This window comes from Corvus cornix, chromosome 13, assembly GCF_000738735.6.
Source record: "Corvus cornix cornix isolate S_Up_H32 chromosome 13, ASM73873v5, whole genome shotgun sequence".
NCBI lineage: Eukaryota > Metazoa > Chordata > Aves > Passeriformes > Corvidae > Corvus > Corvus cornix.
Genome location: NC_046343.1, coordinates 13,352,423 through 13,379,204, shown reverse-complemented (window position 1 = coordinate 13,379,204; position 26,782 = coordinate 13,352,423). Strand labels below are relative to the sequence as shown.

At 50.0% G+C, this 26,782-nt stretch overlaps 1 protein-coding gene across 1 annotated transcript in view; it reads left to right on the top strand.

Annotated features, from left to right (window-relative positions):
• FGF18 (fibroblast growth factor 18) overlaps positions 1–26,782 on the top strand; it is a 67,765-nt gene that overhangs the window by 16,528 nt on the left and 24,455 nt on the right. The window contains exon 3 of the mRNA XM_010410142.4: positions 9,887–10,067. Within this exon, the coding sequence (XP_010408444.1) occupies positions 9,887–10,067 (181 nt within the window). The remainder of the gene's footprint in view (positions 1–9,886; positions 10,068–26,782) is intronic.

Below are 26,782 nucleotides of genomic sequence, written 5' to 3'. Positions count from 1 at the left end.
GGGAGGGGAGAAAAGGTCAGGAGTGCTTTGAACCTGGCAAGTTACTCAGTATTTGGGCTCAGGTCTCACTTGAAGAGGTGAACAAATTGCTGGTAAGGATTTTTAGTGAGATGCTGCAGCTTTTGTCCCAGAACGCCCCTCTGGGAGATCTGCCCTGGTCCCCAGTGCAGCCTCGCTGGTGTGGCCAGCCCAGGCTCCTCCAGCCCTGGGTGAGACAGGTGAGCAGCAGAGGGTCATGGGGACAGCCCGTGTGCTTGGCCAGCAGCGCCTGGGGTGGGGTGGGGTGGGCAGCCCCTCAGCCCTGTGCCCACCTGTGCAGAGCCACCTGCGCTGGGAAAAGGCTTTTAAATTGTTTAGGGGCAAGGTGGCTGCTGGACCTGCTGCAAAAAGAACCTCCTCCTCCACGGCTCGGGTGGGCAATGTGCCCCACACAGGTGCTGTGCCGGGCCGTGCTGGGCACCCTGTGTGCTCTGTATGTGTTTTGGGCTGATGAGCCTTGATGGTTTCCTCTCAGGGTTTTGTTTCTTGAATCCCTGTTTCAACTGCTCAAAACCAGTAACAGAGAACTACTTGCAACAGACTGAATTGCAGAATGGGTTTAATTCCTGCATAGCAGGGCAGTTTATTTCAGCAGGAGTGTTTTCTCCATCAAGGGAAGAAAATGGTTTTCTGTTAAGGTAGTGAAGGCAGTGGTAGCATGCCAAGCTCCCCGATCCATGGTTTCACAGGGGTTGGTTGGGGCTGTTCTGCAAAGTCTGGTGCAGATTTGTTTGCAGCAATACCGATGCTGTGAGGAGGGACAGGGGCATGAAATGACTTCTGAGAAACGTGTGTCGTGGTGTGAGTGGGGAGGAGTGGTGGCAGCAGCACAGAGCCTCTCAGGGATGCAGGGTCCAGTGTGGCCCATGGGAACTGTGAAGGACATTGCCACTGGTCAGCAGAGTGTGGGGGACATGGATGAATACGGAAACTTCCTCTGGAGCAGAGAGTGCGCCCTGTGGGAGGCACAGTGGGAAGGGGGGAAATGTTTGGGGTTTTGTTTTGTCCTCAGTGAAATTGATGGTGTTGGAAATAACTGTGGTGAAGTGGCGGCAGTGGGAGCTCAGCTCTCCCCCAGCAACACCAGCTGGGAGAAACCACGGCACTCTGCAAGCATAGAGGGGAATATTTTGGAAAGCTTAGGCTTGAGGAAGAAGTGATTTTTGTAGATCAGGACTGTGAAAGCTCTTGGAGGGTAACACATCATCCTCAGCCACTCCTGTCTTGTCTCCATGGGCTGTGTGTGTCAGGGAGGGTTTGATTTGCAAGGTAGGTTATGTCAGGGCAGGCTCAGGCTGGAGAGCAGGGAAAGGTTCTTCCCCAGAGGGTGCCGGGCACTGCCCAGGCTCCCCAGGGAATGGGCACGGCCCCGAGGCTGCCAGAGCTGCCAGGGGTGCACAGGGTGGGGTTGCTGGGGTGTCTGTGCTGGGCCAGGAGCTGGATTGATGAACCTGTGGGTCCCTCCCAGCTCAGGACATTCAGTGATCCCGTGTCCAGAGCAGAGCCCGCTCTGGGAGGTCTCAGTGCTCTGGAGTGTGGGGGTTTCTGCTGGCACCAAGGCTTGGGCTGCCACGGTCAGACACTGTCCAGGGCCACGCTGGGCAGGTCCAAGGCAATGCTGTTCAGGGAACACTTGGCACCAAAGGGGTGAGACCTGAGTGGGAGATGGAAGGGGGAGATTTCACCCTGTCCCTGGATGGCTCTGCCAAGGTCTGAGGTGAATGGCACAGCTAAATATACTGTGGGTGATGCTAGTCCAGCTTATTCCTGTGAACACGGGAAAAAATTTGGAGCCCTGGAACACAGCCTGTCCAGCTTCTGTCTGTCTGGTGAGTTTGACAGCTCCAGCATTCACCTGTGCAAGCTTCTGCAGCCCAGGCTGCACAGAGCTGCCCCATGGAAGCCTGGGGTGTCCTCATGAAATCACCATGGAAATGTAATGAATTTCAGTAAGCAAGGGAGAAATCTGTTTGATGAGTTGTTTGATTTTCATATCCTCTCTTTTTCCTCCTACTTATCTTTTGAAACTCTTGTTCTTATTATTCTGGAATCATCACTGTTTCCTAAAAAGACAGTCTGCTAAGATATGGCTGGATTTTTTTTAAATGAAAAGCAGTGGATTTTGTAGGAGTTGTAGCACTCAAGCAAAGCTGAACTGCTTTGGACCCACGTGGGCCCTGAGCCTCCCGGCACCAGTGTCTCTTCCTGAGACAAAATCCCCTGAATAAGCACAAGTTTGAGCCAGGCTTGCTGAGGTTGCTGATATCACAGGTGTCCTGTGAGACCACAGGGCAGCATTTCAAAGCTATGTTGTGGTGTTGTGTCCCAGTTTGGGAAGCCTGGACAGGACAACCAGAGCCCCTCGATAAATGTGCATTTCAGTGTGTCCATTTTCATCCATGTTCCAGCATCTCCATTTCCCCCTCAAGACCTTGGCCAGAGCTGCAGAACTGAGCACCTGCAGATCCCTTTGAGAACATGGGGGCCTGCAGTGACCCTCCAAAATGGTCCTGGGGAAGATGAGGTGCCAGAGCTGGAGTGGTCACGTCTGTGTGGTTCAGGTCAGACCTTCCAGCACCGACCTCCCTCGCAAGCCTCGAGCGGCAGCTCCGGGAGGCAACCCTTGGCCAGGCGCAGTGCAAGTCAGGACCACCCAGTTCTGATAAGGGCAATTTAGAAAGGAAGGGGAAGATTGTGAAAAGAGGGGCAAAGGGGCACAAAGGGAAGAAAAAACCCACCCCACCGCTGAACAAAACTGAAGATCAAGACTGCTGTTAAACACACTGCCTGCGAGGGAGGTCCCACCGTGCCTTTTCTAATCTAGAGCCAGCCAGGATTGTATTAACAGCTTCAACGCAATGGAACAAATTAATCCCTGATGTAATTGAAATCGGTGAGGTCTCACAATAGGTGAGTTTGACCCAGTGGGATAGAAATAGAACAAGTATTGGAATGAAGGAGTGAAACGAAGTCACACTGTTCAGCCATTGGTATTTCATTCCTAGAAACAAAGGCCAGACAAATGCAGAGAATACATGGCTCTGCTGGGCATGGTTGAAAGCTGCTCAATACTATCAAGCTTTGAAGGGATATTTCTGTGTGGAGAGGAAGTATGTGGCAGAGGTATAACAAGCATTAAAAAAGAGAAAAAAGACAAGGAAAGAAAGGAAGAAAGAAAAAACCCTGCTTGCTCCTTGCCTGATGATTAGCTGTGGTAAAATAATACCAGCCCTTAACTAATAATAATAATAATAATAAAGATGTGTCACAACTGCAGAAAAATAAGAAAAAGAGTTAATGTCTGAATTGTATTTCTGGAGACTCAAACTGTCAAGAGCCCGTGGCAAGCTGTGGCATCCTGCAGATCTCCCTCAGCCAAGATGCATGGGGTTGGTTTGCTGCGATCGACACAGGTAGCAGGAACGGGTCCCACTGGGAAAGAGCTGCCTTTGGGTGCTGGGAGGGAGCTCAGTCTTGGCCCCTTTGGTGCTGCAGCACCAGGTCACAGCTCAGGGGCACAGGGGTACCAGGGCTGCCTCGTGCAGGCAGCTGAGCTGCTGCTGCTCAGGGTGACATCGTTAATAATGTGTGTGACCTGGGGGCTGCTGGCAGTGGCCTGTTCTGAGTGGGTGAGAACAGGCAGGTGCAGGTGGAGATGAGAGGCTGGGGGTGTTTGAGCCCCTCTGGGAGCTGCAGCGCAGCACCTCAGCAGCACTCTGGTGCTGGGCTGCGCTGGCTGCAGGCACCGTCCTGCCTCCAGCTGGGCTTCTAAAAGTCATTCATCAAGGCTGAAACCCTGCTCTTCCCCAGGATTAGCCATTTCCCAGGGTGCAACAAGTTTAGAATGTCACCATATCACAAATGGTGCATTTTCACAGTTCTGGCTATGGCTCATTCCATCATCAAAAGGAGAAACATGGTTTTCTTGAAGGTGGCGTCATCTTTCTCTAGAAAATGGTCAAATACTGACTGATGGGCCATAAAACATTCATTTCCTCAAGCTCTCAGGTTCCAGTTTTTTGGCACTCCCTCCTGCCTCCCTCCTGGTTTCATACCAGGCTCACTAACGCTTTGTCTGCCATCCCAAGGCCGACAGACGCGTTGCTTTTGCAGTGGTGCATGGCTTGGACAGCTGGGGGGTCCCGGGAGCTGCTGGGGAGTGTGGCTGAGTGATGGCTGCATTTCTCAGAGGTTGTGTGTTTCAGAGGGAGCAGAGGTCTGACACTGCCCGAGGAGATGCAATCTGCCTCTCTGAATGCACAAGGCAGCTCTCTGGAGGAAAGGAGGCTTCGCTTGCAGAGCGGCTTTTGGATCCAAGTTTGTGTCACCTCACGGAGCTGTATGTCCGCTTTTCCAAGCCCTGGAAATGTGTTCTCTTTGGGTCTTGTTTAACATTTCTGAAGTCCAAAGGGATGGGCAAGCTTGACCTGCTCATCACCGCATTTCCTTCTCCTTTCCAGCTCCATCCCTACATGCACTTCAGAGCGCATTAAACAAAGAGCAAAATTCCACGAATTTCACCTACTGCAGTAACTTGAAAATGCTCAAGTCAAAGAAATGAGGGGCTCAGTTCCAGAGTGTATCCGTGCAGGAACAGGGAGAGCTCTGGGGTTTTCTCCATGATGGGCTGACATCTCCTGCTTGGGCCATGCCAAGGGAGAGCTTGGCGCGCTGTGGCGCAGGGAGGTGGAGGTGGTCTGCCCTTGGCTTTCTGCCTGCCCCTGCATGGCGGAGTGGAGGTTGGGAAGAGAGCAGAGGGAAAGGGAACAGCCCGAATGCAGTGCAAGGAGAAGCACAAACGTGCTCCTAAACCCAAAGAAGGGACTATACCCAGGCAGTGCTCATCCACTCCTGGCTGGCTCCAGACTGGGCTCCGTAACACGAAGGTAACAATATCCTGGTGATGGATTGACTTTGCAGTTAAACGGAGGGAAAAGGAGTGCATTGTGTTTCACTCTGTGCTGAGGGTGGCTGTCATGGGGAGCTAGCAAATCCTGCTGTAATTTGCATACAGGAATTTTGCCAAAGTCATGGAAGCGAAGTGGTTTGTTACTTGCCTTTGAGGGCTTGAGAGAGATCTGTCTTGGATATCCTCTTGCTGACCTGATTGAGTTAACTTTCATGTGTTTAGACGGTCATGGAGAAAATCATTAATATTAGGTTGATTTGATGGCTGAAAGGTAATAAGTATTTCCTGCTTATCAGATGGGGTTTGAGAGGACTTTGAATAGCCTGATTTGTTTATCTTTTGCAATCGGTACGGCCCTTAGCGAGAGAGATTTTGTATTCCTGGTTCAGCTGGGGGAATGACATATGGTTTGCTCTCTGTTGAGTGCTCCGTAGCATAAACAGCAAAACACCAGGAAATTCTGAAGTCCAGCTCCCAGCGAACTTGGCCATGCTGTGGGCCTTGGACATCTCATGCTGTAACGCTTTATGACATGAACAATAACAGATTAACATCCCCTGTTACTGGAAAGCTCAAAATAGAAAATCCGAAGTGCGTGGAGGTTGGTCGGGTGGAAAGCCAAATCCTGTAAACGTGGCTTGGCACGGCCAGGGTTTCATTGACCTTGGCGGGGCTGGGACTGCTCCATTCACAGGAGGCATCTGTGAGTGCAGAGATGGGGCACGAGCCTGTGCAGGGCTGACATCACAGTGCTGCTGTTGGAGGCTTTTGCCGTTCTTGAGCTTTTCTTGGATTAATGCACAGTGAAACCTAAGGCTGCATCAGCAAAATGGTCGTTCCCTCACCCTCCGCCTGGGATTTAACAAAGAGGGGAGTCATTCTTTAAGATGAAGGATCCTTGTAAAGCCATTTAAAATGAAATCCACTCTTATTTGAGAATCATTTGGCAAAAAAGCACATGAAAATCTCCCGTTGTGGGCTCACTAGAAGACAGACATCGTTTCTGGTTCCTTTGGCTGTTGGGAAAGGAGGGAGCACTGGATGCTCCACCTTGAATGATTGGGCAGGTACGGCAGACAAGGGAGAGCAGCTTATTTTCAGGAGTGAGGCATTTCTGTTGCTTCTGTGGCTTGAGGTGATGCTTATTTTTAAAAGGAATGCTGTTTTTTCCCTTGCATAAACTCTGTATTTCCAACTCTATATGTAGCTGTATATTATAACTGAAAGGTGTAGTGACAAATAAATAATAAATGGATAAGGAATTTAAGGAACTGATGGAAAAGAAAAAGGGAGGAAGAGTGAAAATGAAACCAAACTCAATGCTCTGATTTAACAACTGGGATTTTGCAGCTTATAAATTGTTGCCAAAGAATGAGATGGAGTTATATGAAACCACCATCCTGAGATGCTGAAGTTGGCATGCACAGACAGCGGCCCACACCAGCTGGATAGATGCCAGACAGACCATAATACAACCCCAAATCCCTGGAGGAGTCCAGTCTCCTGTCCCCAGAGGGTGTCCCACAGTGCTGCTCAGGAGCCAGAAGGTGCCAGCAGCCCTTCCCTTGAGGGACCTGCTGTGTGGAGTCTGTTTGGCTGCCTACAGCATGGAGGTGTGGATGGTCAGCCTGAAAGGCAAAACAAGGCTCTCATTTTGTGTATGATATGTTTTTGTGCAGTAATAGCATTTCTATAGTGAGAATAAAAAAGGAAAACTTGCTTTGGTGAACAGGAGTGAAAGCCCTTTAGTTCAAGGGACTTAAAGACATTTCTGCATTCAAGTGTGTTTGGGGGTGGATGTACTTGGTTTCAGGTGACCTCCTTGACTGAGTGTTGGTGATCAGTTGCCAAAGGAGACATATGTTACCAATTTTTTTGAGATTTATGGAAGAGTCTCTCTTATGGTGTATATATACATGGACCTTCTTATCTCAGAGAGGTTTGCTGCTTGAGGGAGTGCACCCTGTAGGGAGGGGGTCCTGTGAGAGTGGATTTTAGCAATGATCAAACAGGTTTTATCTCATGAAATCAACACCACATGAATTTTTATTTTTGGGTATCGATATTCTCTGCTGCAGGCCAGATGCAGCCCATGCTGGCATGGTTAATTCCCCTTGGCCACACTCCAGCAGAGCATCCTGTTTCCACAGAGTGGTTAAGTGTGAGCTTATCTTTAAGCAGGAGGCTAAATCCGGGTGGTTTCACTGCTGCTCTGGACCACGGCTTCTGGCCAGGGGAGAGGTCAGCTGCAAGGGGAACCTGCAGCATGTTCCTCCTCCAGGATTTTTGCCCTGGGTCAGAGCTGGGCCTCTTCCTAGGGAAGTGATGGAGTGATACACACTGGGCTGACTGTATTTCAGAGTCAGCATCAGCTGCTGATCCCTGCATCAGCTACTTCAGGGCTTGGCTGAAGGTGATGCCAGCCAGCTCCTTGGATGGGGGAGGAGGAGATGTCACCCCCCTGTGCTGCTGGTGCCCTTCTTGCAAAGGGAAGGAGCACTCAATTAGCTGTTCTTAGGCAGGACAATGGTGACAAAGGTGCCCAGGTGTGTTGGTGACATGTTGGAGCAGAGCACAGTGCAGGATGCTCCGTGGGTGCTCCCGAGCCCACCGAGGCACTGCAGCTACGGGCTGGGGCCTCTGCAGTGTGAGTGCTCCAGAGACAATTAGAAGAGAATTAAAACATGTTTTGGAAAACAGATTGCCTCTTCTGTTGGGAGTTTCCAAATAAGAAAGCAACCTGCCCTTCCCCCCACTTCAAATCCCACCTGTTTTGTTTTTTTCCTAGAAAAATGTGAAATTCATTAACATGTGGTGAAAGCAATGTAACGACGTCATCTTGATTTAAAATCTGTTTTAAATCTTAAAATGATGGAGCCAGAATTTTGACTGCAAATAGCCTTGCTTTGTGGGCATGAGGCAGACTGCCAGCATGACTGGAACATCTCTGGGTTTGGTAGTTTAGCATCCTTTGCAACAATGGCATTTGAAAAGAAAGCAAGAAAAGACGTAGCAAGGAAAAAAAGAAATTATTATTATTGCTGTCAAAAGCCAAGTCCTGTGCTCAGGTGTAGCTGTGGTACCTGGGGAGTGCGGGGCGAGCAGAGCCCAGCTCTGTGCTGACCAGAGCTCTGTCAGCATCCCGCTGTGGCATCCTGCCCTGCCCTCTGGCCCGGGGCCACGGCTGCTCCTCCTCTGGCATCCTCAGCACTGGGTCACAGCTCCTGGCTGCGCTATTTGCTGAGAGTGGGAAATATTGTGACCCCTGTGTGTCACCTCTGACATCGCTGTGAATGTCCCAGCATTGCCCTAAGCCCCCCTTTGCCCAGCCTGTGCCTTCAGCTTCCTATGGGCTTCTGACAGCCAAATCAGACCTAAATCATTTTCTCTCCAAAAAGTCAAAGAGCAAAATCCCAGCTTTTAGTAACAGCAGCACCAAAGGCGATCCCGCAGCATCGCTGTGAACTCACTGCTGTTGCCACTGTGCTGAACTTGGGCTTTGGCTCAGAGTGCTTTCTGGAGGTCTGGTGCTAGGCAGCACTGCTTGCCTGCAGTTCTCCTCCTGCTGCAGGCCTGGGTGTCCCCTAGAGAACTGGAAATGCTACTAAGTTCTGCTGAGGTTTTGACCTTCAGGCTTCACAGTACTTGCTGGTGTGAGATGATGTGCAGGAGGCTGGAGTGGGGCTATTTGGTGTGTTGTGGCCACTTTCTTTATGTGTTTTAGTCTGGAATGGATCTGAACAAGGATTTATTAACCTTTTTCATTTTCATTGCCAGTTGCCTCCCCACACTGATACATCAGATCCCTTTTGCTTGCAGGCCATGTTTCTAAGTGATTTGTTGTCCTGTAAAGGGAGTCTGCCACCAAAATTTTGCTCATCTGTGAGTTTGGAGTGGACAGTGTGGATGTTGTGGTGCAAATGGTCCACAGATCACAGATGGACAGATCACAGAGCAATTTTTGGGCTTTCATAGTGTTTGGGTGTGAAGTGCTTTGCCCAGTCTCCCCCTTGGGAGGGCATCTTGAGAACATTGGTGTTGTGGGGTCCTCTGACCTTGGGCAAGTCAGGATGACTCTTTGGAAGGAAATGTGGGACTCCTGTTTTGGTATTTCTTGGGAATACTTAAGATAGGAAACTAAACAAAAAGTTTATGGTGCTATTTTAAGGCTGTAGTGAACTAAGGTTAATTTACTGCCTTGGCCAGAGCAAACAGATGAGGTGGCTGAGGCTGTCAGACCCTGGCTGATCACTGGTGGAAAAGCTGGTTTGACTCTCACCACTCCTCATGATCTCTCCCCAAGAGAGATCTCCCGTGGCCCTGTTGAGGTAGACAGAAACACGTCCATGGATGGTGACCATGAGATGGCTTCACCGAAGGGCAGAGCTGGCCAAAGAGTCAAGCTGCAGAGTGTACAAGTGACACTCGTAGTGGATTTTGTGCCAGTGTGAAGCTCAAGTCCAGTTGGCTAAGGGCAGCACAAACAGTTTTTCCCCTTGACTTCTCCCTGCAGTTAATCCAGGGAATCAGTGCAGCTGCTGAGGGTGACACACCAAATCTCTGAGAAGGGGTTGTCTGTCCCCACTCTCCAATTTGTGCCCATGTAACCTGGCAGAGGCTGTGCACATGCAGTGGAGAGCCTGATTTATGGTCAGCGTGGCTGACCAGGATTAAATCAAAGCAGGGCCAAGCAGAAGTTTTTATTCAAAAGACCCGGTTTGACAGTAACCCCCCAGGTTTGGTTCACTGGTTCACAGAGCCAGCTCTGGGTGGAATTACACACTGAGTGCCTGGCACCACTGCCAAGTGAAGGGCAGCCAAATCCGAGTCCTCCAGTGCCACATGCCCTTGGCAGGCTGGTGTGCAGTCCCTCTGCCCAAGAGCCTTGTTGTGTTCATGGTCTGTCCTGTTCTCTGTCCCCACTCCCACCCCTCTCAGATGTTTGCTGCTGAGGAGAACGTGGATTTTCGGATACACGTGGAGAACCAGACGCGAGCGAGGGACGATGTGAGCAGGAAGCAGCTTCGGCTCTATCAGCTCTACAGCAGGACAAGCGGGAAGCACATCCAAGTGCTCGGCAGGAGGATCAGTGCCAAAGGAGAAGATGGAGATAAATATGGTAAGAATATTTACTGGGATCCCCCAGACATCAGGTCAAAGGCTTTAATCCAGGCTGTTGTGCTAAGAACCTCTTGGGAGAAAAATAGTAAGAGCAATAAAAAAGAAGATAAAAGGAAAAAACCCTTTCCAGGTCAAGAACATGTGATTTGTTTTGCTGGAGCTGCCTCCCAGCTGCAGGCAGGTCCCACAGTACTGCCATGCCCCAATTTATCAGAATATAGTTGAAGAGAAGAATGTCTTTCTGCCCAAGCCATGAGCTCACTGTGCGTTTACTGCAATTCTTAAATGATACCTGAATTGGTGGTTGGGGAAGTCCTTTCCCCATGATCCCTTGGGCTTGTGTTGGGTGAATCCAGTGTTTGAATTAAGCAGTCTCATCTTTCAGGTGGTGGGATACTGGGTTTGAACTGAAATTAGACTTTGAGAGCTCTGAGAGTACCCCAGAGCTCAAGCTGAATCTCTGAGCGTGTGGATCTTGCAGGAAAAGCAATACTTGCCCTGTGCTAGCAGCGCGTTCAACTATTCTCATTGTGATTTGCACACAAGCAACATGCTGGAAATGCTGCTAGAGGCTGGGCTGCGAAAAATGCTGTAATTCTGGTTCGTTTTGAGATGGTTGTGGCTGCGAAGCTTTTGCTCAGTTTGGCTGTTGGGAGGCTTTTAGGGCTGTTAGAACACCGGTCCTGTTTGTGTTTGGGATGTGCAGCCCCGCGCGTTCCCGTGCTGCTGCAGAGGGGTGTGTGTGTGTGAGTTTGCTGGCACCACCATTCGTGTGGGATTGTCTGCTGCAGCACTGGTGAGGTGGAGGTGAGCTACGAGGAGGACAGGTCAAAATCTGGGAGCGGCTGTTCCCTCAGGAAGCTTCAGGACGGGTGAGGCACACGCTGAGCACCGAGGGCAGCTGCCGCCGCTGCCGGCGCGGTGCAGGAGCAGCGTGAGCGACAGCCAGAGAGCACCTGGCAGGTAGGAAGTGACCCCCAAGGCGCTTGTGCGCAGTCAGCCCCTGTCTCGGAGAAAGCCCTGCCCTGAGGTCTCATCAACCTTGTCCTTTGTCATTCCCAAATTTCCTGATATTACAGGAGTGAAAAGTGCCACTTGGCTGCTAATTATTGTGTCATTTATTGCATTCATGCTCCCGAGGTTTGATGTGTAAACGAGTCGCGGGGCGCTGCCGCCGCCGCCCGGGGACGGCTCCTGCCCGCGGTGGCTGTCAGGTGCCGTGATGGAGTTTTCCTCTCCGTGAAAGAAGGCGGCATTTACAGTGGGTGCAGCAGGGAAGTGTTCCCGGGAGCAGCTGACAAGTGCTAATTTATGTGTCAAAGCCCATCTTGTCCCCTTCATACATATGCAATCGTGTCTGAACAACAAATCCGCGCGTGCGGAGCGTGCTCGTGGCCGAGGGCGGTGCTGCCGCGGCGGAGCCCGAGATTCCCGGCTGGGAGCTCCGGCACCCGTCCCTGCCTGCCTCCAGAGCCCCGCTCCCGGCTGCCGGAGGGCTCCGGCCAGCACCCCGCACACCCCGCCCGGCTCCCTCCCCGCAGCCTCCCCATCACACCCGCCGCGGCTGCGGAGCCTTCTCGCCCCAGCCCTGTGAAAGGTTATGGAAATCTGCTCACGGTCCTGCCTGGCACGGAGCGCTCGGAGCATGGCAGTCGGGGAGACAGTGAGGTGGGACACGGCGGGCCGGGATGTGAGCACGCCGAGCTCCTGTCTGGAATAATGGAGGGGGGAGAGATGTCGGAGTTACTGGAGTGAGAACCATCTGTGTTACAGCCAAACCTGGACACAAAGGCAATGACACAGGGTTCATTATGTGCCAGGAACCCCTCCCCCTGAGGCATTATTATGGAGTAACCTTTGATCAAGACCAGAGAGAGGCTTAAACCGGGTCTGGGGATCTCAACAGTTGCAAACTTTTGATCCACATCTCCGCCTTGCTGGTCAGGTCTGCATCTGGAGGAGGACACCTCTCCTCCCACGCAGCAGATGGCTGCGTGTCCTCCTGCCCTTTCCCTCTCCTTCCCTCTCCGCCTGCCTCCGTGCTGGCACGGTGTGACAGACCGGGCTGCGCTCGGGGGTGCCCGCTGGCTTCTGGGCTGTGCCACCCTCGCAGATGGCACCGGCTGCCCGGCTCCTGCCGTCCCTGCTGGGGGAGGGCACGGCGAGGGGATGGGGGCTGGGGGCGGAAGGATTGCGCCTTGGGGAAGGCTTTGGGAGGACAAGCAAGTCTGAGAAATGTCTGAGAAAAGGCAAGAGACGTGGGAAAAGGTGCCCGGGAGCTGGCTCCAGCCGTGAATTCTCTCAGCAGCTCGGCCCGTTAGGAGAAGGCGACATCAGGCGAGGGCCCCGCAGGCTCAGCGTTCACGTGGGAAGCTCTGTCGGGGCGAAGGTCCATGGTGCTCATCACCAGCCCATTAGCACCAGCCCGTTTCAAGGATAGGGGAACAAATAATGTTTTAGCACCTCTTTCCCCTCTTCCCTTACATTCACAACAGTGTCCAGATGCCTTTTTTTTTTTTTTTTTTTTTGCACATATCCTGCTTCCAAATGGGAGGCTTGTCCTGCCTTTGAAGGGAGGTTACTTTTATTGCAAGGTTTTATTGACTTCTGTAAAACTTCTCACCTCTTGGTTGCAGAGAATGCCCAGAACAGAGGGGAAGTGGCAGATCTCAGGCAGGGAATTGCTCCTTTCCAAGCCCCCACCCCAAGTACAGCAGAAGGAGCAGCCAGCCCTAGCTCAGGGAGCAGTGATGCTGCAGGGCTGGTGGGATCCGGCCAGAGGAATCCCCCTCGACTGTTCTATCCAGGTGTGCAAATGCCGTGTGCATGGCAAAATGCATGAATGCATGCTCTGCAATGCATAATTCTGCTGTCATAATAATTCCGGTGTGTAATTTTTGGTTTATGCATTCTTTGGGGCCAAGATCTGGCCCCGTGTGTCAGATTATTAAATGGCAAATTAAGTCAGTTAATAGAATTAATTGAGTCGATGTAATCCTTTTAATCAGATGGATTTGATCCCTTCTCAGATGAATTAGAATCCATTAACGGATAAGTCAATTATTGGACTAAATTAAATCTAATAATAATGCCTGCTGCTCACAGCAACACTAATTAATCTAAATACACTTACCTATCTCCCAAGGTTGGTTTTTTTTTAAGGCTTAATTGATGTTCCTAAAGTGCTCTGAGATCTTTAGATAACAGATGATCTATGTGAGCAAAATATTATCTCTTAACAGACTATAAACTAATTAAAGGATTGATCTATTTACAAATTGCATTTTTACTTTAATCTCTTCAACCTATTCAGAAGGAGTTTGCACTGGCCCAGAAAAACAATATTCCTGTTATAAGCTTATTATTACTTTACAGGTTCCTAAGTGGTCCTTTCATTCAGAAAATGAAAGGGTGAAGGAGGAAAAACAACCATTAAAGTGCTGACAAAAAAAAGAGAAAAGGACCTGGAACCTTTATATTCTACCTCCGATAAATGGTACAGATAGGGAAGAGAGGGATCAGTGACCTGAAACCTTAGATCCTTTCATTTATTTTCATTTCACAAAAGGCAGAAGACATTCTATCCTGTTTGTTCACGATCTGTGTATCCGGCGCAGTTGGGGAGACAGAGCTCTCTTGGTTGGGTGAAGGCATTTTTTGCCTCATTTGTATTTCACAGCCACGGCATTTTTGGTTTAATTTGTCCCCAGCTACCGCTGTCCTGCGGGGCGGTGAGCAGTGATAGCCATCAGTGGAGAGGTGTGAGGGCCCTTTGCTCCTCTCGGTGGAGGGAACTTTAATTTGCGGGAGTGTTTGGGTGTCCCGCAGGCTGGGCTGTGGGGTGTGTGGGTACATCACTAATCAGCACGTTCCAGGTGGTGTTTTGTCCAGGCGTCCATTCCATCACAGCTTAAAAAACACTCCCGGGTCCCCCAGGAGGTTACAAACGCCCTGCTTTATAAACCTTCCCGCTGATAAGCTCTGCAGTGTGCAGCGTGGAGGCTCTGTGTGAGGACACCCTGCGCAAGGGGCAGGGCACGGGTGGGACATCGGCATCCCAGCGCTGGGCACTGAGGCAGTGACGGCCTCCTGAGGGCTCCCCCGGGCTTCACCGGGGTTTAGCTCGGAACTCCCGTGAGACAGGGGGTTTCGGGGCTTAACAGAGCTTGGGTTTGCTGGCGGGGTCAGGAGGACCAGGGAGGGAAGGGAACGGAAGAGGGGGTGTGACACGGTGCCGGGTGTGACCTCCACATGCCATGGGCGCTCTGGGGACACACGTCACGCCCCACACAGATGTGATTTTTGGGTGGTACAGAGAAAGCGAGGAGCTGAGGCAAATGGGTGTCTGCTTCCTGGGGCCCCTCCAGCCGGGGTGATGTGCCCTGCAGCCCCCAGCTTCTGCTCGAGCTGGAGCTTCCCCGGGATGCCAGTGGACCTGCCCACGGAGAGCACATTACAGCTGTCTAGACATCAGCCACACTCCATCCTGCCAGAGATTTCATTTGTGGTAGAAGCGGGCTCTGTTCCATGAGGAGGTGTAATATGTGTGGAAAATATTATTATAGCAAAATAGCCTCCTTTAATTGACTCTAAATTTTGCAGGATTCCTTCCTAGGTTTGGGTAATCCAGTGCTCTCCAGAATTAATGGCTGACATAGCACTTCTCCGGGTTTGGCAGCCTGACAGCTAATTTAGAACTCCCTAAACTCATTTCACTAATGACTCCCATTTGTTCTATCTGAAAGCCTGGAAACAAATGCAAAATACCAGTGCCATTGTCCCATCTTTAGCAAGTCATTCTTTCCCCTCAGTATTTCTGGCACCTTAACAGCAAGCTGCCTTGGGAAATCTGATTAACCCTTTCCCTTCCTGGAATAGTTTAAATCAATTTTGATGCCTCTCCTGGGAAGAGCAGGAATAAAAAACTAAACTCATTGTGGCTGGAAGGCTCAGAATTTATCTACAAGAAAGATAAGAGATGTAGTCCAAACAGCAATTTGGATTTGTGAAATATCGCTGTATTTCCACAATTTTTCCACGTGTATTTCCAGGCTGCTTTTCTTCCCAGGAACAGGTGCGTGCAAGGGTTTGTCTGTCGGTGCAGCTCAGCCCCAAATCCCGCATGAGCTGGGATCTGCTTTGTAATTTATTGTGCTGAACCATCAGGATGGCTGTTTCCCATTTAACCGACGTATCGCTGCCTCCAGTCTCTTCCCATTACAGTTTTGACATCACGACAAGACAAATAAATTTTTTAAAAGACCTTTTATCTTCTAAACCATTTATTTTCACTTACTTAGCCCGGGGGCAGAGCTGACCTCAGCGTAGGGGATCATTCACCATGGCAGCTGTACAGTCATATGGGTCCTGGGGACTGGCCTGAGCCGTCCAGCTGCTGTGTTGTGGCTCTGGGCTTTTCCCTTCTTGCCCAACAATCCCTGAGAGCTGTACTATTTTTGTGTTCCCCTTTTCATCTGCAGTGAGGCAGTGGTGAAGCTGTCCCTTGAAACCAGATGAGGGGATGAGCTGAAGCTCCGGGTGGCTCAGGGCTTTGCTGACCCATGCGTGGGGCAGGAGCTGGGGTTGGGGATCCCAGCTTGCTCCGGGCAGCGAGGGGTCTTGGCTGCCCTCACCTTCCTGGTGGCCCTGAAAAGTTCCATGTGAAACACAAGGTCAGCATCTTGTACACTGAAGACATTTTTAGTTTTTATTCTGCCATAGTCTGTGCCTGTGCCAGGGTGGGGAAAAGCCTTGCTTAGGCGGGATGAGAAGTTTAAGAAAAATCCAAGCCTTTTGCTTTTTGATTCATGACAAACATATTTTGAACAATGAATCTGTTGCCAATTTCCTTTACTTTTGATTTTGGTAGCTGCTGTCCTGAGCTCCTGCTGCAACCAGCGTCACACCTGAAGTCCAGTCTCTCCAGCCCTTGTTTTGTACCTGCAGTAACAGCAAAACCTGTTGTTTATTTTACCTCTGACACTACAATGATTTTGGATTTCCCTACTTCTGGATCTTGAGATAGCTTAAAGAGCCTTGGGAAAAAAAGAATCTCCTTTTAACTCCGTGTCCAAACTTCAGGTCTCCATAAGCGCTGATCAGGGTTTGGAAAGTATAGGCCTGTCTGTCAGCAAATATTAGGGACCCAGAAATAACGAGCAGAGGTAATTTAGAGATCTGCTGATAATTTGTCATTTTTAATTTCTGTGTGGAGTGGAAAGTGAGCTACAAAGTGAAAAATCTTTATTTTCATGCAAGTCATAAAAGGGTTTTTGTTAACAGTTTGTGTGTGTATATAATTCTGCACTGTGATTTAAGTGTTCCCATTAGAAATGCAGAATAGGAAATAGGATCCCATCTGTGAGCAATTTAAGAGGAAGTGAGACAATGGAGTCGATTGCTGCTTCAGTTTAGATAATCAATACAAATATTATTAGTATAGTGATTTATCTTCTTAGACACTTTATGAAAATGTGAATGCCAGACCCTGAAGACAGGTCAATATGATGGTATCTGTTCCTGCCTTGCTGTGTTTATGGTGCTTTCCCGTGAAGGTCAAGCAGCTGCTTTGTTAAATGTTCTTCCCTGGCTCTGATGAAATAACACAGAAACAAACTTAGGGCTTTCCTTTCTCCTCCATGGCTCTGGACACGCACTGTGCATGTCAGTATGGTGATTACTGCTACCTGAAATCTGTCCTGGGGACTGCTGAGGGGACACTGGGAGGTGATCTTTAGGGTCCCTTCCAACCCAAACCATTCTGTGATTCTATGGTGAAGTTCTGGCATGATTTTAAATATATTTCTAGGCCAGGAGTGTTTCTATGCTCAAATGCTGAGAGCTTCTCAACTCCTTTGGGTTCTCAACTGCAGTTTTTCTGTGTTGGTGTTAGTTATCAAACCTTGTTTTGTGCTCTCTGAGGTTTTCCCATGTCTAAGCATTTAGCCAGTCATTCATTAATTCAAGTCGTTCTTGGGGTGCAATTAAAAGTATCCTGCAAACAGGCTAGTCTACATTTCCAAAAGGGTTTTTAATTGCTTTTACTTCGGAGAGGAAGGGAGGAAAACATTGTCAACAAATGGTCTTGTACATATTGCTTTGGGTGAACATCCCTGTGCATGATGTCAAGTGGCCAAAGAGAATTTTTCTTTCATAAGAAACATTTGGAAGAAATGAGAAATGTCTATAACCCTGTTAAGAATTACCTAATTAAAGACAGGATGGGAAATGCAAAACTTGGTGTGAAGATTACTTCTGCTTGAAGGTATTGTGGAACCTCACTCAGCTGTTGTTTGAGATTCCTGAAGTCAGCTGCCTGGAGACTTCATGGTGGTGTTGGCATTGGCCACATCACTCACCTGGAGCATCTCCTGCTCCACTTTGCTGGTTGGGGTGGTGGGACACTGGGGCTGGACCCTCCAGACACCGGAGACAGAAGGAACTTTGTTCCTCACGTATAACGAAGTGGCGTGAATTTCATCATCTCAGTGTCCTTGTGTGTCCCCCCCTCAGCCCAGAACCCGGTTAGCCCGTTCCCTCACCTCGTGGTGTGCCAGCAGGATAAAAGCTTTGCAGATGGGGACATGCTAAGGAGACAGTGGTAATGGAGACCACACTGGTAGCCTGGTTAGAAGTAGTTATTTGGTGCTTTTAGATGCTGTGAGACCATTCCTGTTTTCAGGTTGGGGTTTCCTCAAGAAAGGTGTTAAATTTATAAAAAAATAAGGCACTTCAGTCGCTCGGATTTCACCTCAGCCCTTTGAAAAACCAGATAGTCAGGAATTTCCGCAGCTGCAAGGTGGAGCACAGCAAACATTAACAACGCCAGTAGCACTGCGTGGCCGTCTGCAAGAAGAGGGAAGTGCCCAGGCCCTACAGAACTGCGCCGAGCCCCAGGCTCGGCAGAAAGGTGAAAAATAATGAAGCTGTGAAGAGGAGAAACTGCTGATGCCTGACGCTTGGAAATCTGGAAGAGTCCAAAAAGGGAGCTGAAAATACCCCCCAAAAATGACTATCTGTGGCTTGAATGAAATAGTGTCCGATCAGCATTCAGAAACCGCTGAATCCAGGCCGTTCCAATACTGGCATTTTCCAGACTGCTTGCCAGTCGGATGCAGAGGAGAACACGTGTAGAGCGTCTGCGGTCTCAGTGCTCACAAGAAGTGGAAGGCGAGCTGGAAGTAAAGGCAGTGAGAAGTCCCACTAAAAAAGAAAAAACACCTACTTTTGTGCCAGTGAGGAAGAGCGGGGCTATTGGGGCTCAAGGGAGACGGTCACGTGGCTGCACTCTGCGAGCATCCCTCTTAATGAGCTGTGCCAGCAATAAATAGTGCCCACTTTGGCCCCTGAAGAACTTTCAGTATTTTCTGGCTGCCCATAACAGACAATTCATGCTTTTATGGTGACCTAGGAGGTGAGACCTTCTCAATGTATCCTGAGCTTTGTGTCCCTGAGCTGTGCTGCAGCTGCCTTGGGGATGTGTCTGTTCTTTGCTGATGCTACCTGGAGTGGTTGAGCTTGGAGCATGACTGGGTAGTGCTCACATTTTTATTGCCATTGTCTCTGCGAGCTGAAACGTGTGCTCAGAGGCCTTCTCCTCTTCTGCATTTGCAGCTGCCAAAAAAGGTGCCTTTCTTCCCAAAGCAATATGAACAAACCCCTGCCATCTGCTGTGACCCTGCCGCCTTCCAGCTGTGACGAGTTTGGGTCTTCTCCAGCAGCGATGGCAGCTGTGCTGGCTGGAAGGGTCTAGGCCCGGGAAGCAGAGGAGTGGAGAGGAGTCCTTGTTCTCAGCTGCTCTGGCTTCATCCCAAAGCTGGGCTGGTGGGGCAGAGAAGGAGTGGCTGTTGCTCCTGAGCAGCCCAATGGCGATGGGAGCCTTTGGCGCTTGGCCATATGGTGGGTACCATGCTTGGGATCCTGGCTTCCAGCTGGTGTGCTTTGGTTTATACCTGATGTTCTCAAGTGCTTTTGGAAGGATGAGGAGCAGAGGAAATGGCTGTTGGAATGTGAGGGGAGCTGTAGCATCAGGGGATGCCGCTCACAGCCTCTGGAGGCAGAGAAGACCTCAGCGTAGAGAAGCAGCAGGGAAGGGCTAGGAACAGGATGGCATGTAAGCGCCAGATACATCTAAAAAATAATGTCCCGGTGTCCCCAGCACTTGGCCAGGGACAGCTGCAAGGCTCACAGTTTGCAGGGGTGAGTGCTGAAGCAGACTGAGGGGTGCTTTGGGCTCCTGGTTTCAAATCACATGTTGGGTTGAGTTAGAGGCGAACACCGCAGCTCCCGAAAGCTGGCCTTGTCCCATTGGGATGAGTGATGCAGTCCCAGGTTCCAGGGCCGAAGGAACTTGCCTAAAGGTAACTGCAGGATAAACCCCAAGTAAGGTTTCTGCTGGTTACATGGGGGGATCACAGGGCTGGATCTCTGTTACAGCCAGGGCTTGATTATCCTTTTTCCTACACTCCTGAAACTCCACCGACTTCATCAGAGCCATTCCTGGAGCTCCTGTGTGAGACTGAAAGGAGATTAAGTGCCCAGCAGTGCCTCCCATTCCTCCTGTGTCTTGCACCTTTGTTCAGACCTTGCATTTCAAACCATTTTAGCCGGTGGGAGGCAAATCAAAGCTGTTAGGTTTGAGGCGATGACAATGGCCTGGTGCTGTGTGGTGTACCCAGCCCCTTGCCTTTGTGTAAGGTTTGTGATTCTTGCCTTTATTTCATTTGCTTCGGCATCTGCATTTGTAACCGTTTTTTTCAAGTGAAGTTTCTGACTGGTGACTCATTAGGAGTAAATAGGCAAAAGGATATTGACTTTGCACCTACTAATTTGGGGGTGCTAACAAGCACATGTAAGAGCTTTATAGTCACCGGGTAAATTGTCCCACCTGGGGGGGCTGGAGGAGGGGAGATAAAAAGCATTACAAAGAACCAGCACTTTTGTTTCTCGCTCTAGCCTTGGCTTTTCCTGCTGCTACTGGGGCTGGGGTGGACGTTTGATGGTCACCACTGCTGGAGCCCGTTCCGAGCTTCCCCAGCATTTTCAGCACCGTCAGACCCGTGTGGGCACGGGACTGGGATGCTAACGATGGGCTGCCGAATGTGCTCGCTCAGAAATGAGGTGCCCTTACACGGGCTGGGGGAGCAGCCCCTGTTCCTGTGGTGTGAGTCGGGGTGCGCGGTGCTGCACGCGTGCTGTGCTCGGAAGGGGAGCTGGAGACACCCTGGAGGTTCTGACAGCAGCAGCCCAGCAGCGTGGGATGGGTGCCTGCTGGCAAACAGGACTCACTGTGGCTGCGAGGGCACCAGAGGCTCACGGCCATGGCCCGGGGCAGCTCGCTCTGCCGAGGTCAGTGCTCAGTCCTGCTGGGGCCCGAGTCAGCTGCAGATGTGTCGGTCCCTCTCCAGGCACGCCTGTGGCACAGTAGCTACCACCCTTAGGTGTTCCTGGATCAGGGTGTCACCGGCCCAGAGAGTGACCTGTTGCAGGGGAGCTGGAGCACAGCTAAGGAGTGATGGTCCCTGTTCGAAGCAGAGGGTTGAGCTGGGTGACCTCTCAAGAGCATTCTCAGCCTGAATTATTGCTTTGGTGGGTGTCTTTCAACACTGATTGTCAGAACAGAGCTGTCACGTAAAGTTGTCGGTGATCCCTTGCTCTGAAGGCAGTGATTTTCCTTTGGATGCGTTCAGTGGGACCCTTAGGAAGTGACTTTTGTGGTTTGTCCCCATTTGAGATTTTTGTATTGAGATTTTTAAGAATTTGTATTACTTTAAAAATTGGAGATAGGCAAAGTTTTTCATTCTCCCCCTTTAGTCCTTCTGCCCTTTCCCTCAGCTTGGGGTGACCCACTTATGTGGGAAGGATGATACCATTTGCACAAGGGTGTACAAGCTGTAGTTGATCTTAGAAGGTGTGTGCTGGGGAGTGGAGAGGCATGCTGTGTACCAGTGTGAGGACTAGCTATCACCTCTGCTCCTCTCTGGACACGAGGCTGGTTTGCTGCGTGCTCAGAACAGAAGAAAGCGGTCACCACTGGCTGTATCCCATGTCAGGCTCTCGCTCTGTGGCTGTGACTTCAGCCTCACCCCTTCTCCTCCTCTACGCCTGACCTGGCTGCAGCCAATATCTGTCTCTCAGCAGGAGGAATCTGAGGAAATGCAGCAAACTTCAGCTCCTGGGGCTAAATTGTTGTGCTCTCTAACAGCAAACTGTGTTGAACTAATTGACAACCAGCTTTAAACGTACCCCAATCAAGCAAATGCATTGATTTATTTTTCCCTCTCTTGCCGAGCACTAAGCAGCTTCCAGCTTGGTTTCCTCCCCAAGAAGTGGATAACTCATCTATTGTGTAGTAAAACTGATGGGCAGTGTTGACTTCTATACAATCCTTTCAGTATGCTTAGGGAGGAAGGAGTTCTTATGCTTCTATGAATGTTTGACCACTTAAAAAAAAGCAAAACAAAAAAAAGCCCAACCCAAAACCACACACAACAACAAAAGATGATCCATTTTCTCTGGATGTCTTTGAAAGAAGCTTAGTTTAGAGACAGACTGGAGAGAAAGGCTATTGATTTTGTTTGACCTCCAAAGAGACTGCGGTCAGTATATTTTCTCTGCTGGAAGTGGTTCAGGGCTCTGAATTTCCGTGTCAGCGTTTGTATTCTGAAGCGCACTGGAGCTTTTGCTGCTTCTTCAATAAATAGCAAGCTGTAGGGAAAGGTAATGCTGGTGTAAATATATTTCCCTTTGGATCTGCCCTTCTTTTCTTTTTCTTTCCTATGTAGCTTGGTCGTCTTGCTGATGAAGCATTTACAATCTTTTTCATTGAATGCTTTGCAGGTTCATGGGTTAACTGAGACTACGAGCATAGTTTTGTAATCCCTCTCTTGCTTTTTCCAGGGCTGAGCCATGTCCTTTCCCAACCTCTTGCCTGCACCAGCAAGGAGTATGATGCCTTCCTGCATAGAGTAATAAATGCTCTAAAAACTGCCGTCCTCTCTTCTACCCTGATTATTCTCAACTTTTGCAGAGGAAAACTTTCCTGATTTTTTTCTTAGTCTCCTGAAGTGAAACCGATTATTCTGTTTGGGGACTCGGTTGTACTGGAAATGCTCTGCTTGGTACAGGTCTGTGTAGTTTTGTAGATGTTCTTGTAAAATGGCTCATGACAACAGATGTGCCCTTCCTCTGGCAGCCACCTATCAAAGGATGGCTTCCAGGGGTGGCAATAGCTGTGGGATAAGTTGATTGTCAGGTCTAAAGGAGCTTCTTGGAGCTCCCTCTGAGATGAGCAGTGCCAGTAGGAATCTCTCCATGCCGAGGTGTCAGCTGTGTTATCTCCTCCTCATTTAACAAAACGCTTCACGTGGTGTGGTTTTTGGGTTGTGTGCTTCCCCCTGCTTGGCCACAAGTTCAACACAGGCAGTTTGCTGCTGTCAGCACATCAAAGGGCAGCCTGATAAAGCTGCCACTGCATAATCAAGTCTTGTAGAGAGTTGCTGATGGTGGGTACCAGCTGCTGAGCTCCCCTGTTGGCTTTGCCAGCATGATCTTCATTTCTAACCCACATGGACAGAGGCTCCTCTTGGAATCCCCCTTTAGAGGAAAGGTTGGTCTTCTTCCCACTGCCAGCCTCTCCTCGCTTCTGGCTGTGTTGGGTCAGGGTGGATGCAGCTGCTGCCGGGTGTGTGAGCCCTGCAGCATGTGTGGGCTGCTGACAACTGCATGGCATCAGTTTCTAAGTTAAGCACTCAATTTCCCAGAGAGCGATAGCCCAATGCACCCCCAAAAATCAATGAATGGCAGAGGATCTCTTTGTGCAGTCTGTGCCAAGCTGAGGCTGCAGCCCGTGTTGCATGTGTGACTCTACTGAGTCCCCAGAGCAGGACTTTGAGGGTTCCCCAGCGCCTTTCATTGCTGCCTTTAGCCCAGACCTCTCTCTCCCCACATCCGAATATTCGATTACGTTAACCCTTTGCAAATGGCTCAGCAATCGCCTCCGGGAGTGGTGAGAAGAGAGCTGGAACTGTTAAGCCTCTGCACAAACACGAAGGTGAGGAGCTGATGGGCAGAGCCCGTGGGAGGGGATGGATTTGCTCTCAGGATGCCCTGGCCCCAGGCAGGGTGTGAGGCTGCCCACAGCTGGAGCTGCTGGAGGGGTTCCACGGGTGCTGCCGCGGGCCTGTCCGGCCACGCTGGGTGCTCGTTGTCTCTCCTGGGTACTGCTGCTGCTAATTGGCCCTCAGCCACAGTCCCCAAGGCTTGTGTGGCAAGTGGTGTCCTCCTGCTTGCACTGGGCCACTGGGTAGGACAGGGCAATGCAGAATGGCTGCCGTGGGAAAATTTAGTAATATTTATTACTAAATTAATACAATACTTATTATAATTATTGTATCAATTTATAATTTTTACTTATAATAATATTTCCAAATCAATACAATCGTTAGTATTAAATTAATACAACATTCATCAATGCACTGCTTGCTTTGGGAGTAAGTAGTCCCGAGTTTGTGGTCTGAGTGCAAACTGGGCTGTTTAGGTATTGCCCACCTCAAGGTCGTCATGAGGCTTTGTTAATTAATAAGCAGAAAATTTTGCCCCAAGCAGCAGGTGATGGGTCAGCTGAGCATGTTGCTGGAAGGACAGGTAATTGTGGGGAAAGCAGCAGTGCTCTGTGTTACCCTGTTGCAGTGGCTTCCATAGGGTGGTCAGCAGGACACTGTGATGATGGATCAGAAATACGACAATTTCTTGTTAACGATCAATATCAGAAACTAAGAACATGTGGAAAAGCAAAGATGTCCTTGTGTTTCAAGTGCCTGTAATCTGCTTCTCAGAGCTGGGTACCAGAATATCCCTTTGATTCTCAAAGGTAATTGCACCTCTTAATTAGCTGGAGAAAAAATTCCCGCAGCCTGAGATCTTGCTATATAAATTATAATTAACCCCTTGGCACTGGAAGTTGAGATTTCCTGCCCCCGAGCACAAATGCAAAACGCATTAGCAGCACTTGACGTCAGGCACTCTGCCCAGGGGTCAGGCTGCTTCCCTGAAATGCGGCTGCGCTTCCCAGGGCAGCAGGGAAATGGCAAGGAAGCCATGGGAACCCAAGGGGAAGCACTAAACACACCATCTGAGGGTGTTTGACCTGCTTTCTTTGCAGAGCTGCAAGCGTCTCAACAGGAAGGACAACACAGAAAAAAACAAACGCAGCCCCCGGGAAGAGCTGGGAGCGAGGAGAGGGAGCGGGTTTGTGAGGCGACATGGCCGGGTGCCCCGCCGTGAGAACGGCGCTGGCGCTGCCGCCCCACACACCTCCAGCCCCACCATTGTCTGGTGCCAGACACACTTGGCTGTGCCTGTTGTGTGCAGGGCTGGGCCACCCACTGCTGTCATTCACCAGCATCCTGCTTTTGTGTCTCCTTTTTGTGGCGCCTCTTGGGGGATGAGCGCTAACTCCTCACACCGGAGGTGACCTGTGGTGAAGTGCCAGGTTGGGCAGCTGGCGGCAGGGAGGTGACAGCACGGCTGGGGCTGGGGGGGGGGGGCGCCCCGGAGCCTGTCTGCACCTGTGATGCTTCCCTGCCCGCTCCCCTCATCCACACCGTGCCCTCGGAGGAGGGCCAGGCCTGCTGGCACCTGGAAAGCCACTTCACGGATCACAGAACGGTTGGGTTTGGAAAGGGCTGTAAAGGTCAGGTAGTTCCCCACCAGGAGCTTGCACTGGATCTCCTCAGTCCACGTGACCTGGTTCCTTTGCTCCTTTGGGGTCCTGGATGGAGAAGTGGCTCCCTTTTGGCGTAGGTCAGGCTGCAGCCTTGTGCCAGGCTAGAAAGCCCTTGGAGAAGGTGCTGTTGGCCAAGGGCTGTCTCTTGTCCCACGGCTGTGGTGTGTCCTTGGGTCCCTCTGTGTCGGTGGCACTGGCCGTGAGGGTCCCAGCAGGGGTTGCTGAGCTCAGATGGGGGCAGCAAACATGGGGTGGCTTGGCCATCTCGGCTGGGTTCAAAGGTGGCTTCGTCCTCCTGTGCCAAGGTGGGGCCAGCCCAGTCCTCGGGCTTGGCACACAGATGTGGCCAGCAGGGCTGCCTGCAAATACTTCAGGTCTGTGTAGGAGCAGGGGTGGGGAATTCCTTGTGCACTCCAAAGGTTGTGGAGGGAGATAAAAGGAGGAGAGTGAGGAGGTGTCCTGGCGTGGGGTAGCGAGTGTCGGAGGGAGGGTTTGCGCTTTGGGTTTGTCCTCTGTCCGTGTGTCTGCAGATTCTCAGAGCGAGTGATGTGCTGACAGCAGAGATGGCCCTGCCCGGGTGGCACCCGCCACCTCAAGGGATCTTTTGCCATGCAGGTCCTCGGGGCCACTCCCGCAGGGTGGGGAGAGGAGGGCAAGGATGCTCCAGCACAGCGAGGACAGAAAGAGTGGAGAGAATTTTGGATGGAAACTTGGGGCTGGGTCTGAGCTTTAAAGGTGGCCTGGGTCTCTAGATAAATTGAGATAAATAGCAAATAATATAATAAAATACAGATTTTATACTGTCAGTGCTGCTTCTTTAAACTCAGAATGCTCCCTCAAAAAAGCTATTGGAGATATTACCTCTTTGCTGCTCTTGTTTATAATGGTACAGATGAAGACTGGCTTAGTTCTGTACTTGATTTACTTTTTATATTAAGATTTAACATGGGATCTGCTTTTCTTAATCCAAACACTTATGGTTTGAATGCAGAATTATATTTGAGATTTTTAAAGTACCTTTATTAAAACATAAAACTAATTTTACAGTTCTGACAGGTCTTTTTTAAATACCCAGTGCCAGATGCCTTTTGTCCCAAATGACTCCAGGAAAGAAAAAAAAAGACTTTTAAAACTTCTCATGCAATTAAAATGCAGTAAAAGGGAAGTATATAGTCTTACATATGCTGAGGACTAGGGGTAACAGTTTAAGAGAAGTCCCGTGATAAATGTTTCCAAAAATAAATATGTGAAACCAAAGGTGCTAAAGGGAGGGTTAACGTGATACCTGATTTCTGGTGGTTGTTGCGTTATTTCTGTTGCTCCTGCCCTGAGAATAGCTGCAAGAACTGTGCTACGTCTGTAGGGAGAACCCTCTCCAAAGGGGCTGGTGCAGAGGACTTTCCTCCAAGGTCCTTCCCCTGAGGCACTCTCCAGGGCGCAGCTGGTTCCAGGTGTGTCCCCAGGTGCTGTAGAAGATCAGTCCTTGCCCACCTCTTTTAACCCTTACCCCAAAATAGTCACACTCTCTCATACCCTCTCACCCAAGAGTGACGATTTTCTGTACTTTATTTAATAATAAGTTACCTTTTTTTTGGCAAAGGGAGCTTCAGCAGCACAAACATTAAGAAGTCAGGTATCTTTGAAACAGTGTTTGTGACCATTTCTAAGAGCAAACCCTGCTTAAAATCTTAAAACAGAGAAGAATTTCTCCATGTGCCAGAATATTTTATTCTGGTAGGTTGTGCTGCTGCCTCTGCTGCTCCAGGTTCCAGAGCCACAAGAATCCCACTGAAAACACCAGAGCATCTTGCAACTTTATTTTCAGCATATTTTTCACTTGCTGGAAGAAGGGAAGGTTACAATGAGTCCCTTTGAGAAAATGCACAAACACATCTATATTCTGATCCATAAAATGAATTATCCTAATTTCAGCTTTTACTGGTGCAGAATAAGAAGCCTGCTTGGTAGAACTTAACATGTTTGTGTAT